We start from the raw sequence: 13,646 nt of genomic DNA, 5'->3' as shown, positions 1-13,646 counted from the left end.
CTCACTTTGGCTATTTTATTTTTCTCTTTCCAAAGAATTCCTTCCTTCTTCCCTCACTTTCATAACTGAAATTCTGAGTAAGATTCAGGAACAGGTCAAAAAAAAAGGTTTTATGAGAAACTGTTTCCAAATATTTATTCTTTCTTTCTTTCATGCAAATATCATTTTAAAACAAGCATGACTCTGATATAGTACACTGTCCTTATTAAATTAACCTAATGAATGTAACAATCCATTTTACAGCTATGTTTTGATCTGCATCCCTCCTGCTTCCATCTCTTCTTGTCTCTCATCTCTCCTCAAGGTGGCTGCCAGCTAAAGAACTGGCCATCTTTGTACTTCTCAGATGGAAAAAGCATTTGTTTTGAATTCTGAAGTAGGGATGTAAATATTTGTAAATTTCATTCTGACATACATTTTGAACCATTTCCCTATTTTTCTGCCTGCTCCTTGAAAGTTGTATTTATCAAAGCCTTCTGACACTTAAATTAAAAAATCTTGCATCACAAATGTAGTTATAAATGCATAACCGTGTGACCTGACTCCTACATATTGTCTCTTGACCTGCATCTCATTGGCAGGAGGGGTCTGAAAATATCATCCTGCAGCACTCTGATCAATAGCAGAACACATCTCCATTGCTTGGTGTGGCTGCTGGTTGTTAAGGTAGCATTGAGTGGGGGGGCACAATCATAAGCATGAATACTGAAAAATTATGAATGTGTAAGTCTAGCTTGCACATGTGTAACTGTTCACCAGGATGCCAGCCAGCATTTTCTGTCTAGCAAACCAATTTTTGTTTGCTCACCCACAAAAAAAACCATGTGGGTTTTCCTAAACAGAATAGTCTGAAACAACAAAGACTCTTGTTGCAGGAAATTCACATTGCGGTACCCTTAGAATTCAGAAATCCCATTTTAATCTGTTGATAGAATTTTTTAGGCTATTTTTCCACCCCAGGTCTGAAGTTACAATATGGACTACCAAGTACTTCCATTGGCACTGTGTCTTTGTTGATCATGTATGGCTGGGAGCCTTGTTATTAAAATGGCCAACAGCACTGATTGATCTATCTGCATTGCTTCAGTTGATAGGAACCCAGTTGCAACGTACCACAGTGATATTGTGCAAAGTGTTTATGACTGATGAATACTTTTACATTTCTCTTATCTATTTATTTGCTTCTCCCTACACAAAGCCATGCATCAGGGCTGTAGATGTTAAAAGAGACACAGAACATGCGGGTCCAGATTAAGACATTTTGAGGCCATACATTGTGTCACGTTTAAGAGCATACCCTTCAACATTTCACAGATGCAAACTAGGGTACATGTGGCTAAGCAACATCAAGAGTGTCGTTAAGATGACAAAAGATATCAATGAGGGAATGTACACAGGCTAGGAGAAACTGCAGCAGTTTGCTTTTGTCTGAGCCTCCTGAAAAGGAGATTCTTCCCACTGCTCTCCAACCCCAAGTTAACTGAGTTCAAACTATTTTTGGACTTAGAACTCAGTTTGCAGCAACTGATGTAAACTGAAGACTAAGGTGGAAAGTGGGGCGAAGAGAGAGAAACTGGGACATTTTTTAAAAACACATTTAAAAAGTGGTACAAGAGAATTAATCAGGACTATCCCAGCCAAATCAGGTCATTTGATATGTAAGCATTACCCAAAATGTTTGTTATTCTAACAATTATGTAAACATTCTAATTTGCATTTGTTTTCTTTTTAAAATGTATTCAGAGGCTCCGCATCATAATCCGTGAATATAACCGCTACATTAGTTAGCCTAAATCTGGCATTGGGAGCACTTCCTACCTCTTTGGTTGGCTTTCCTTGCATTATCTCCCAGCATGTGGGAAGATGCCATTATGGAGTGTGTTCCCTTGGACCCCCATCAGCCAATGTTGTCAGGCATAAGAAGGGAGGCTGACAGCATGATGGCATTAGCACAAGCGACTTAAACTCAGTGGCATGGCACATACCTAACACTCAAAAGGCCCCTGGTTCACTCCCAGTAACTTTGCCAAGTCCATGTTCAGAGGCAGCATGCCACAAAATACCAGTTGCTGGGAAACAATAATGGGAGAGGATGGGTTGCCCTCATGCCCTTCTTATGATCTTCTGGTTGAGTCATTTTAAGACAAGCTCCATGTGCTCTGAGATGGTCAACTGTTTTTTCTGTTGAACACAGGCTACTGAAAGACCTCCAGTGAAGGTGTGTCTAAATTCTTGCCTTAGCCTCCTGACTGCAGTCTCCTAGGACATAAATCTTGGTCCATTTGCTTCCTCAGAACAGAGGCTGAGGAAGTACAAGGTAAAAAAAGAATTGGTCTGAGAGAACCTCATGGACCCATCTACCATTTATTGTAATAATGTACGTTTGCCCATGATAGTGTGGATTTTGTCAGCCCAAAACTGCAACACCCACCCATAAGAGGGAGGGCTCAGCACACTATAGTAACTGAGATTTTCAGGAGTATAAGTCTTAAGAAAAAAATAAGGGGTGGAGGAATCGCCATAAACCAAAATAGGAATACCTCAGTAGCACAGAAAGTTGACAAAGTAATAGTCCAGGCACTCAAGAGGAACGGCTGGGCAGCTGCCTCTGCTCTACCCCACTATCAGCCACCAGTGGCAGTTGACTCGTTCTGATCAAGTATATGGCTGTCCCTCATCGATGTCATTCAAATTGCAAAAAAAAGTACTACACAAGAGTGGCAGGGATGGGTGTGTGTCTTGTCAGGAATCATAATGTAGACAAGTGTCTGCACCCAAGTCGCTTGGGCCCCTGCACTTATTCACCTCTTCAGTGTGTGCTGGGTGCAGGTGGATGTGTGGCTCAAAGCAGATGACAAACTAAAGAGACCAATGGTCCATAAGAGGAACGAAATGGGCCAGTTACAGCAAGGAAAAGAAGGATGGGAGAAAGGACAGATATATATTTAAAAAAAAACAACAAGCAGCATCAGCACATTGTCTGGACAAATCATTGACTGGTTCACTCTTTCAACGTATTCCCCAGGAATGGAAGTAAGAACTGCCCATTAGATATCACTGTAGAAATCAAAACTGTTAACAACAGCTGCTGGAACTAAGCACAAGTGTGTCCCCACAAATTCCAAAAGGGGTGGACAGATGGAGAAAAGGTCAGGAATGACTGCAGCCCTGCAGCAATTGAAACTGCATTTTATGGCAAGGACCCACTTGTCTCTGCCTGTATATCTGTTATACATTTAAATAGCCTTGTAAATAATGTCATTTTCCATCAACTAAGAACTGTGAAAGTGTGATGGAAAGAGTAATGTTGCCACAATGAAAGGATGGTTATGTCCTGCATCACTGGATGTGTTTAACAACAGTCTGAACATTTGGTTCGATTAATTCCAGTAGACTTCATTCCATAAGATGACCTTTCAGTTTCATTTCCATTACAGTGTCGAGTTACATCCATCACCAATGATGATGTTACACAATTTCTGTACAAAACAAAACAAAAAACAACCCAAACCCAAACATCTTGCTGTTGTCGGGTAGTTAAATGTGATCTAACCTTGACGACAATGAACTCCCTTATCTTCCAGAGGTAGTAAACAGAGTATTACAACTGCACCTGTTCTGTGGTCATTTATTACTACAGGTATTCATCAGAGGCACTGGTTGTGGCTGTTCTCCCTTAAGGTAGGACTGGTGCCAAAGTTTGCTACAATCAGAGTATGTGTTGAATGCGCTGTTCTTCTGGTCGTAGTGGAACAAGTCCGTAAATGAAATCAAGACTTACTGGAATTGCTTGGCTAATCCAAAGGTTCTCTAGGCATCTGTACACATATATTAAAGTTTTGCTCCTTCCCATGGTCAATGAGATCACTGACAATATAGCATGCCAGGATTCTGCAGATGTGCACTGAGGCCTAGCGTGGTCCCAGACATCCCTTAAGCTCATATACACACCTGCAGAGGTTGCCAGGGTGTCATTCACTCACTGTCGTAATCAAGCATGTAGCCTGCTGGAGTCCTTTTACACACATAGGTTCACCCAGGAGTTGCAGCTGGCCTGGCATTTCATTGCATTCCAGAATGTGAGCCAGATGCTTCCCTGGAATCAGGGAACAGGGGCGCAGAAGTATTTCTACAGAATTTTCCTGTACCTTAAAGGGGTTAATATCAAAGATGACATGAGCTTATGGCACTAGTCTCTTACTACCAACAATCAAAGTCTCTCCAATGTAGCACGGTTGTTATATTATCCACAGAAGAGAAAATTACCTTTTAAGAAGCACTGGATTTCCATTAGTTCTTGGGGTGTCTGGAAAGTAATCAGTTCTTTTTTTTTACTTATCATTATGACATTTAGGAGAGGGAATAACCTGTCACATTACACCTTGTTGCTTGGTAGTTTTCTATTATTTCCATTGCGTTTTTAAAGGGAGGGGGGACCTTTAAGGTGGCTAAAACAGTGGCATAAAATGTGGAGAATTCTCGTCAAAATGCCTCCAAAATGTAACTTCTGAAGTAATTAGAAACCATTATTCATTATACTCATTATGTCGCTTTTGAAATATGATTTTGCTCTTACTGCTCTAAAAGTAACTAGCTATCTTATATGCAACTTGTTACTTTCAGGCTTTGGTTATTAATGTTTATTACTACAGTTTCATAATTCTCTGCCAAAGAGAACTGGTGCATCAGAAAAATACAAATCCTAGGATTCTGTAAGATGGAGCCATGACAGTTAAAATGGTGTCAAACTGCATTCTTTCTACAGTGTAGGTGCAGCCTGTATTATACCTAAAGAGGCAAGAGTTGCTCAAGCATCCTTCATGTTATAATCTAGTCCACAAAAGTGAAAACCACAAATGCACTCCCTTTTCTCCACTGTGTTGTGATTATCCCTTTGGAAATGACATTAAATTTTGTCTAACATAAACTTTCAAGGCAAATTTGGAAGTTCCCGTTAAGGCAAAACATCCCATCCATCACCATAGATCCTGACTGTATCTGCACTGCAGAAATAATGCAGTTTGACACTGCTTTAACTGTCATGGCTCAATGGCAGTGGCATTACTAGGAGATGTGGTGGGGTGGACCACAGTGGATGACACCTCAGAAGAGGAGTGACACCCAATTGGGCCATCCGTCCACCGGGAGAAGGGGAGAGCACATCTGGTCCTGATTCCCCATGGCAGCAGTGGTTTCCTCACAAGGAGGCCACTACCGCCATGAGGAGGAGGAAGAGATGAGTGTGACCTTTTAGCCATGTCTCCGGTAACCATGCTCCCACACTGGGTGACACTGGGGATGCAGGATGTCACTGCTCAATGCTATGGGATTCTGGGAATTGTAAGTTTTGTGAGATATTTAGCCTTCTCTGTCAGAGAGCTCTGGTAACACAGCAAACTACAAATGATTCCATAGTATTAAGCCCTGGAATCTGCATTATTTTTACAGTGCAGATTCAGCCCCTGTGCATCTAACTGCTACTGCTGCAATCCCTGTTGCAACTTGTTGCAAACAACATCCACCTCCCTTTTCTCACTTCTGTACTGCAGCAGGATGAGAGACAGTCCCCACTGCTCAGTCCCTTCGCTCTCTAGGTCCATGAAATAGCTGCAGCAGCAGTCCTACGAGGACTGATAGTTGCAAGGGAGAAAGGAATGGATTTGTACACATAGAGTAGTTGTACTCTGCACACGCCACCTTGAAACTTGGTCAATGCGTCTTGATCAGAGTACTCACATTTCTTAGGGCATATCCACATTGCAGAAATAGAGCCGTTTGACATCACTTTAACTGTCATAGCTCCATCCTGTGGAATCCCAGGATCTGTAGTCTAGTGAAGCACCAGAGCTTTATCAGGCTAAATACCTCAACCAAACTACAAATCCCAAGATTCCACAGAAAGGAGCCATGATGGTTAAAGTGGTGTCAAACTGACTTATTTCAGCAGTGTGGCAACAGCCTAAGATAGCTGACACACATCCCTGATCAGATGTAAGTGATCTCTTTGGGTGGGATAGGAAATTAAAATCACATTCTGTCCAGAGCCTAGAAAAATTGACTTATTGGATAACAATAAACTGGTTGAGGGATTCTGGAAAATGTACTCCACAAAGAGGTAACTGTTCTGAGCTCTGATTTTGTTCTAGCATTCTCCTGGATTTACTTCCAACATTTCCATAAGCCACCATGATTTTGTGCATATGTATGTTAGGGAACACTTCTTTGCCTAGTTCTAATTCAGACAAACAACTGAAGCAGTAAAATAATATCCATTGGTGGCCCAGTTAGCTGGTCAAATTGCTGACCCAGTTAACTTGTCAACAAGTTCTTCATCAGGTTTATACAACTGTTCAGAGCAAGAATAAAACAAAACAAAAGGAAAAACAGATGTTATCAGTTCACTTTTGTTGGCCCAAGGATTTCTAATTATTCCTCTTAAGTTATGGACACCCTTTCCCTCTGTTATTCTCTCAGTCTTTTTTAATATCTATGAAAATGGGAAATTCTGGTAAACCCTAGAAATGGTGCAATACAAGATGCAAGAATAAATCTCAACTCATATCTGAGGATCTGTTCATTAAGTCTGTAGAGAAGCAAGAAATCTTCTCTCGCTACCTTAATCCTAAGGCTGCCCAGGGGTTATTTTGCTCTCCCCCTTTTAATATAACAGAGATAATGGCTTTGATAACCCACAGTGTTTGGTTTATAACTTGTAAGAGTACAACTTCTAAACTCTCACCAACACAACATCTGGACTAACATTGGAGCTGGTATTTGGCTTGATTTATAGCATCACAGTGATTATTAATAATTCACACCCATTAACGAACACCATTTGTACTGTTTGTTGGTTGCTTGGCTGGGTTAGACCAGTTCCACTCTCCAGTATGGCTTATAACCCTTTATATCAGTGCTGTCGAGTTTATGACTCTGCTAACTTTGATCAAACCCAGGAAGAAAGCTACAGTTCGAGGATCACTACTGCTTACTTGAACTACAGGAATGTATCGGGGGGGGGGGGGGTCAGGGATAAAGGGCAGTCTTGATGCCATCACTCTAATGCACAGATAGAGCTGTGAATTAGTTTGTTTTGGTACCATCCATAAACTTCAGGATTTGAACTTCACAATGCCACTTTGACAGCTTTGACAGCCAGAAATCATGTCCTTTGCTTCCTCTGTCTATCCCTCTTCCTCCTATCCAGAGATGCTCCAGGAACCTCTTTCAAAACAAGTATCCATGGTGTCCTCCTCACGCCATACATCCCATTGCTGCAAGCCCAATATTTCATTAGCTTCTTTACTTTCCTCATATCCATCACCAGCCATGCAACATATTCAGCCAGGCCTCCTTTTGTTTTTCAGCTTAAGGGACGCTGGTGCCCAAAAGAGAACAGCCGGTAAATATGGAAAGAGAATTCACCTGAAGGGGAAAGGAGAGGCACACAGGACAAATGTTGCAGAAAAGAGGCACCCTGAAAGAGGGAGGCCAAACTATACTGGCATTGACCAGACACAGTTCTTCAGCCTTGACCTTCATCAGAAGCAAGAAAATATCATCAGTCCAGGAAAGTGAAACACTTGAAAACCCAAATATCTGCTCTGGTTACTTTCCTCTACCTCCTTTCAGTATATAACAGTTCTGCTACTGGCAAGAGGTATTGGGTGAAAATACAGGAGAGAAGAAAAATAAAACCAAGTCAGTGCCTACTGGAGTGCTCCAGTGTCCCCCAAAATGGTAGACCGGGTAGGAACAAGCTCTGCTTTTTAAAACTTTCCTTCACATGTTTTCTCCCAAGAGGCACCAGTGAGGAAAGAGCAGGGTGTGGAGCATAACTGCCCAGAGCACCCCTGCCCCTTCTCCCCACTTCACACTGGTGAGCTAGCGGTAGATTCGCTGTAAAGGTTTTCCACAATGTCTCCCCTCTGGATTTTACGTAAGGCAGAATAAAGGGCATCCATTGTGGCACTGTCCTTGCTGGACCAATCTGAGAGCAGGGCCCGGACAGGGTATTCCTCCTGAGTGAAGGAGTCTATGTGGTCCTCCTTGTAGCCCAGTTCACCGGCCAAGTGACGCCATGTTTCCTCCGTGGAGCCATTCAGTAGCTTTTCTACCTCCTCCCGCTTGTTGGCAGGCAGATTCGTATAAAGGTTCCCATCTCCTTTAAGGCCTGTATTGGGGACAAGAGGTAGGGTGGGGAAAAGAATGGGATGGTTTTAAAGAGGGCCTCAGTAGTTGCTCCAAAGCTGTAGAACTCCCTCCCAAGAGAAGCTGGTCTAGCCCTCTCCCTGCTCTCCTTCCATTGGCAGACAAAGATCTCTTTAAACAAAATAAATGGGCTTTTGGAAACTGATGGATTGTCAAAGAAGCAGCTTGGTGCTGTACTTTTCATACTACTGTACATTTAATGACTTTTAATTTTAATGTGTTTTAAATATTGGTTAGCATTCAATATTGGAATTACAGATTCATAAACTAGAGTTACAGTTCCATAACTGTTCCATACTCAGTAAACCTAAATAGTTAAGATAGTGGCACTATTGCTACAATTGTAAATGTACACCAAGCCCATGCTAACAGCCAGCAGCCACATCATACAAACAAAGTCTGTGCTGCTGCTAAATGGGTGCAACAAGGATAACGCTTCCAGTCCCCTGCCACCAATGAGCAAGTCTGTAACAGTGAGAAGCAGGAGCCCTGTTGCAATTCCTCTTTCCAGCCTTACTTGCTGGCAGGAAGGAACTGGAAATGTCATCCTCCTAAGATATCTTATTATATATATGCAAATATTCCAAAATAAAAAAAACCCAAAACCCAAAACACTTCTTGTCCTAAGCATTTTGAATAAAGCATACTCAACCTGTATACATTAGCATGTGTGTGTGTATATATATATATATACACACACACATATAAACTCATATGTATGTATATGTGTCCACACATACATTAGCACATGCAAGTATTATGCCAAATCATCCCTTCTTTTCTGTCTGCATGCTTCCACCTTTCCCTCTGTCCAGAACAACCCTATATCGATTGCTCCTACACAAAAACATATGTCATTGCTTGCCTTGTTTTTTAATTTCATCATGCTAAGCTGTATTTAAAATGGCATCCAAATCAATGTCCTAATCATCCTCTTTCTCAGCTCTCCTTTTAAACTCTTCACAAGTTTCAGAAAGCACACAAAACCTAGTTCACTAGCTCTTGATGGAAGCAAAAATATTATGTTATTCATGTTAGGAAGGAGTAGTACTAGTTTCAGTCTTTTTGAGGTCATGCAGGTATAAGGAGTGCTTCAGGCAAGATGCTCTCACTGCTGCCTCCTCCTCCTGAGGGGGCCCACTTCCTCATTACTGTTCATTCATTTGCCTGAAGTTATGGGCAAAAATTGGCATCACCTCCCATGGAGGTTTAAAAAAATAGAGAGAGATTCTTCCCCTTTCTTATTTTGTGTTTCTCTCATTCCTTTTATACTTGGAGAAAATGCCTGTACTGCAGCCACTCACTCACAAACTGCAAGGTTGAGAGTTCAATACCAGCCAAGGGCTCAAGCTCGACTCAGGCTTGCATCCTTCCGTAGGTCACTAAAATGAGTACCCAACTTGTTGGGGGCAATTAGCTTACACATTGTAAACTGCTTAGGGAGTGCTTAAGTGCACTGATAAGAAGTATAGAAATGTACTTGCTATTGATATTGCTATAAGGCTATCAAGAAGGATGGGTAACAGAGTCAAAAGATTCCAAGGGTCAATTCTGGGCCCCTAATGGAATAGGACTGAGACTATCATACTTTGAGGACATCATAAAACAAGGCAATAATGCTCAGTAAACTGGAAAGCAGTAGGAAAGGAGGAAGATTACACGACAAACGGACTGATTCAATAAAGAAAGCCATAGCCCCCTGAGTTTGCAAGACCTGAGCAGGGATGCTGATATCTGCTCTTGGAAATGTTTTATTCATAGGGCCACTGTAAGTCAAAGCTGACTTGTAGCAAATAACATAATAGTGTTAGCCCTGGTGGAAAAGAAACCAGAATATGGAAGTCAGCAGTATGAGAGAGAGCCACTCATAGTTAGTGAGTGGCAGAGTGGCAGTCAGAGGTGACATATACTGAGTAAAAATGTTCTGACCAGCACGAGCAATATTCTTAGCACAGGAAAAAAGGAAGTGTAAAGAAAAAGCACCTATTAAATGCCTCAAAATATTAAAACAAAATGTCTCCCCATGTATTATGTCTAGTAAGACAAGAATGAATCTTGTTTTATATGTTTAAGTATATACATATACTTATACATATACAGTGGGACCTTGTTATCCGCTAGGGTTTGGTCCCAGGATCCCCCATGGATAACAAAATCTGTGGATGCTCAGGTTCCATTAAATATAATGGCAGAGCAAAATGGTGTCCCTTATATAAAATGGAAAATCAAGGTTTGCTATTTGGTATTTATACATTTTAAAAAATATTTTCAAGCCGTGGATGTTTGAATCCATGGATAAAAAATCCGTGGATAAGGAGGGCCAACTGTACTTTGTATTTATTTATACTCCACAAAAGATGAATTTAGCTGCAACGCATTCAGAGCCATATATGGATTTTTTCAGAATACTGCATCAGTTTGTATCCAACATCTTCAAGTTATGCTACAGTGACTATGAAATAGGCATGTAAAAAGGAGCGGCCCTCTAAAAAAATATTTTAGTGAACATAATACATTTGTTTACACAAATATAGCACAACTTTGTTTTAACTCTTCCTGGGTATTTAAATAAAAATGCTTACCTACCATCATGCAAAGCATTATTCTAGCCATAACTACACATACATGACTAATACTGCATTGCTCTTCCTGAAGACAAGGCAGAAATCCATTCAATTAAACTGAAAAACTGATTTAATTTCCAGAGGAAGAAATAATGGTGATTAATCTTTCATTCTGAGTTTTGTTTTGAAAGTATTTATTGCCTATCATTTCAGTTCTAGAACCAAGATTAAAAAATTGCAATCCCTAACAAGAGTATGGGGAATCCTGTGGGTGTGGGTACTGCCGTATGAATATTGTGGTTGCATATTTATAATATAGCTTTGCTGTTTCCATCTTGTAAGTGCTGCATCTGATACCAAATATAGCTTCAAGCAACCCTGTCTGCAGTTTGGAAGCCAAGAAGTAATTCTCTATATATTATACTGGGTATGGCTGGGATGGGAAATATTTGACATTGTGGGTGTTTTGAACTATTTGACACTGTGGGTATTTTGAATTATTTCCATAATTCCTTACCACTGGCCATATTGGGTGGGGCTTCTGGGAAGTGAAGTCCAAGACATCTGAAGTCCAGAACATCTGAGGTATAAAATTTGTGGGGACATGGGCCTTGCCTTCTCACTCTTGTTTTGCCTAGTATACTGGTTTGGTTTATTTGAACTACTGATTATAGATCATGGTTTTCCTCTACTCAATCTCTACTAGATTCAATGGGACTGATTTACAATGAAATGATGGAGTCTACTGGGTTGATGCCTCACTGGGTTGAGGCCAGGGAGATTGCAATGTTTCAATGATATGCCTTATGCCTGAAAAAGGTTTGTTTTTTGTTTTTGTTTTTTGGATTATCACTCTCAGAATCTCCACTGTCCAAACTGGGAGGGAGATTCTGAGAGTTATAGTTAGAGAAGTAATTTTTTCAAAGCTCTGCAGGATGTGCTTCCCTTATTCCTGAACCTGCCTCCTCCCCTTGACTTTCTTCACCATGTATTGTGAACACCATCTGTCTCCTTGCCTTGCATTGATGCTGTCTGTGTCTGCGGCTGTTGATCATGCAGGCTCTGGCTGTCAACTGAGATGCCACTATCACTGTGAAGTTTCTCTCCTTCTGGTGAAGGTGTCTGGTTGACTGGGCGATTGTTGGCTCCCTGCTTGTTCTGCTTGCAGCTGTTCCACCTGGAGGTTGAAAACACTTCAGAGTTGAACTTAAGAGATGTTCCACTCCATCTTTCCAAGCTCAAGGTACCCCCTCCCAAACACAAACTATGGTAAATTCCTTCCTCCAGACCACAATGATTTGGATGCAGTGGAATCCCCTTGTTCCCAGGGTTTGCCTAGGCACATCTCAAGCCAAGAACTGTTTCGACCATCCAGACATGAGATATGCTGCTTTCCTCTGCCCCAGCTCCTCAACAGGCAAAGGCCATTGGTTCAATTTGCTTGCTGTTCCAAAGAGAGAGCTATGTAAGTACAGGCTGCTGTTCCTTTTTATTGCTCTGATCCCTGCTCACATGTGTGGTGAAGGCAAGCAATCAGGCAAAAACAGCATGGAGAACTAAGTGTCCCCAGAGCTGAATGATCCAGGGTGTGTGTGAAGCAGTTGGACCTTTGCCTTGGCTGATGCCAAATGAAACTGACTCCTCACCCTCCACATGTTGTCCACCCATCCCTTAAAGCTTTCTATTTTGCAAAGAAGGAGTGAGGTCAGAAAAGGGGGCTCTGGATGTCAAGACAGAAGAGGATCTCCTTCAGGTTTCAGGCCATGGTGCATCAAGTTGCTTGCTAGGAGCAGAACATTTTTGCACAACATTTCCCAGAATTCCCAACCAGCATAGCTCGGGCTATGCTGGCTGAGATTTACTGGGAGTTGTTATTCAGAAACTTTTCCAAGCTCTGGTTGGGAAGTCTCCTTGTTGCCTTGAACCTCATGGTCACTCATTCTTCTTGGAACAAGAACACAGCGATGAGTATGGTCAACATTTGCGACTGCCTGGGATTCCAGACTACCCACACATCCCTCTTTTTTTCTGGATCCAAGTAGTACTCTTTACCTCTTAAAAGCAATGTATGCCACCAGCCCCACTATCACAGCTGCCAAAATCGAGCAGTACACGGGGATGAGATTGTCCGCTGTGCCACTTCGGACCACTGGTTGGGAGCTGCCCATGATTGTGGTTGCTGTGCCAGCCACCGTGCTCCCCAAAATGTCCAGGGTATCTGGATCACTTGTGACAGGAAAGGGGCTTTCAGGACTTCCTGGGTGAAAATCTGCAAAAATAAGGAAAGAAAACGGTGATTGAAAACATTGGGGAAGTTGGGGATTTTTTGGACTACATCTCTTGGAATCGATGGGCTTCTGTACCTGTATTCCTGTGGGAATACTGGGTGCTGTACAGTGGTTTGAGCATTGGACTATGACTCTGGAGACTAGGTTTGAGTCCCAGCTCAGCCGTGTAAACCCACTGGGTGCCCTTGGCCAAATCACACTCTCAGCCTTAGAGGATGACAATGGCAAGCCCTTTCTGAAGAAACCTGCCAGGAAAATCCCATGATAGGTTTACCTTAGGGCCGCCACAAGTTTGAAATGACTTGAAGGCACACAACAACAACAAAAACAACAACAGTCCAAAAGGTAACCTTTCCAGATTCTAGAAAAAGCTGATGTTGCAGTCCAATAGATGGACTGCATTTCAAAGTCAAGGTATAATTGTGTATCTTTCCTACAATAAATGACTCTTTCTTATATATGACTATTTGTTTACATCGTGTTGATGGAAATATTACTCATATTAAAAAGTTTAGTCTTTGGCAAGTCCATGTATACATTTATTTGTAGATAGGAATACAGAACTTTCCAAAGTGACAGTACCTGA

The 13,646-nt window shown here is 41.7% G+C and overlaps 1 protein-coding gene across 1 annotated transcript in view; it reads right to left on the bottom strand.

Moving 5' to 3' along the window:
- Window positions 1-7,315: 7,315 nt before the first annotated feature.
- The window catches only part of NGFR (nerve growth factor receptor), a 53,657-nt gene continuing 47,326 nt past the window's right edge, over window positions 7,316-13,646 (bottom strand). Inside the window, exons 5-7 of the mRNA XM_042470960.1 lie at window positions 12,825-13,041; window positions 11,789-11,949; window positions 7,316-8,170 (exon numbers count right to left, since the gene is read on the bottom strand). Of these exons, the coding sequence (XP_042326894.1) occupies window positions 7,869-8,170; window positions 11,789-11,949; window positions 12,825-13,041 (680 nt within the window). The 3' untranslated portion in view covers window positions 7,316-7,868. The remainder of the gene's footprint in view (window positions 8,171-11,788; window positions 11,950-12,824; window positions 13,042-13,646) is intronic.

The sequence above is a fragment of the Sceloporus undulatus genome, chromosome 6 (assembly GCF_019175285.1).
Source record: "Sceloporus undulatus isolate JIND9_A2432 ecotype Alabama chromosome 6, SceUnd_v1.1, whole genome shotgun sequence".
NCBI lineage: Eukaryota > Metazoa > Chordata > Lepidosauria > Squamata > Phrynosomatidae > Sceloporus > Sceloporus undulatus.
The sequence above is the reverse complement of the archived record's forward strand: the minus strand, read 5'-3'. Positions and strand labels throughout refer to the sequence as shown.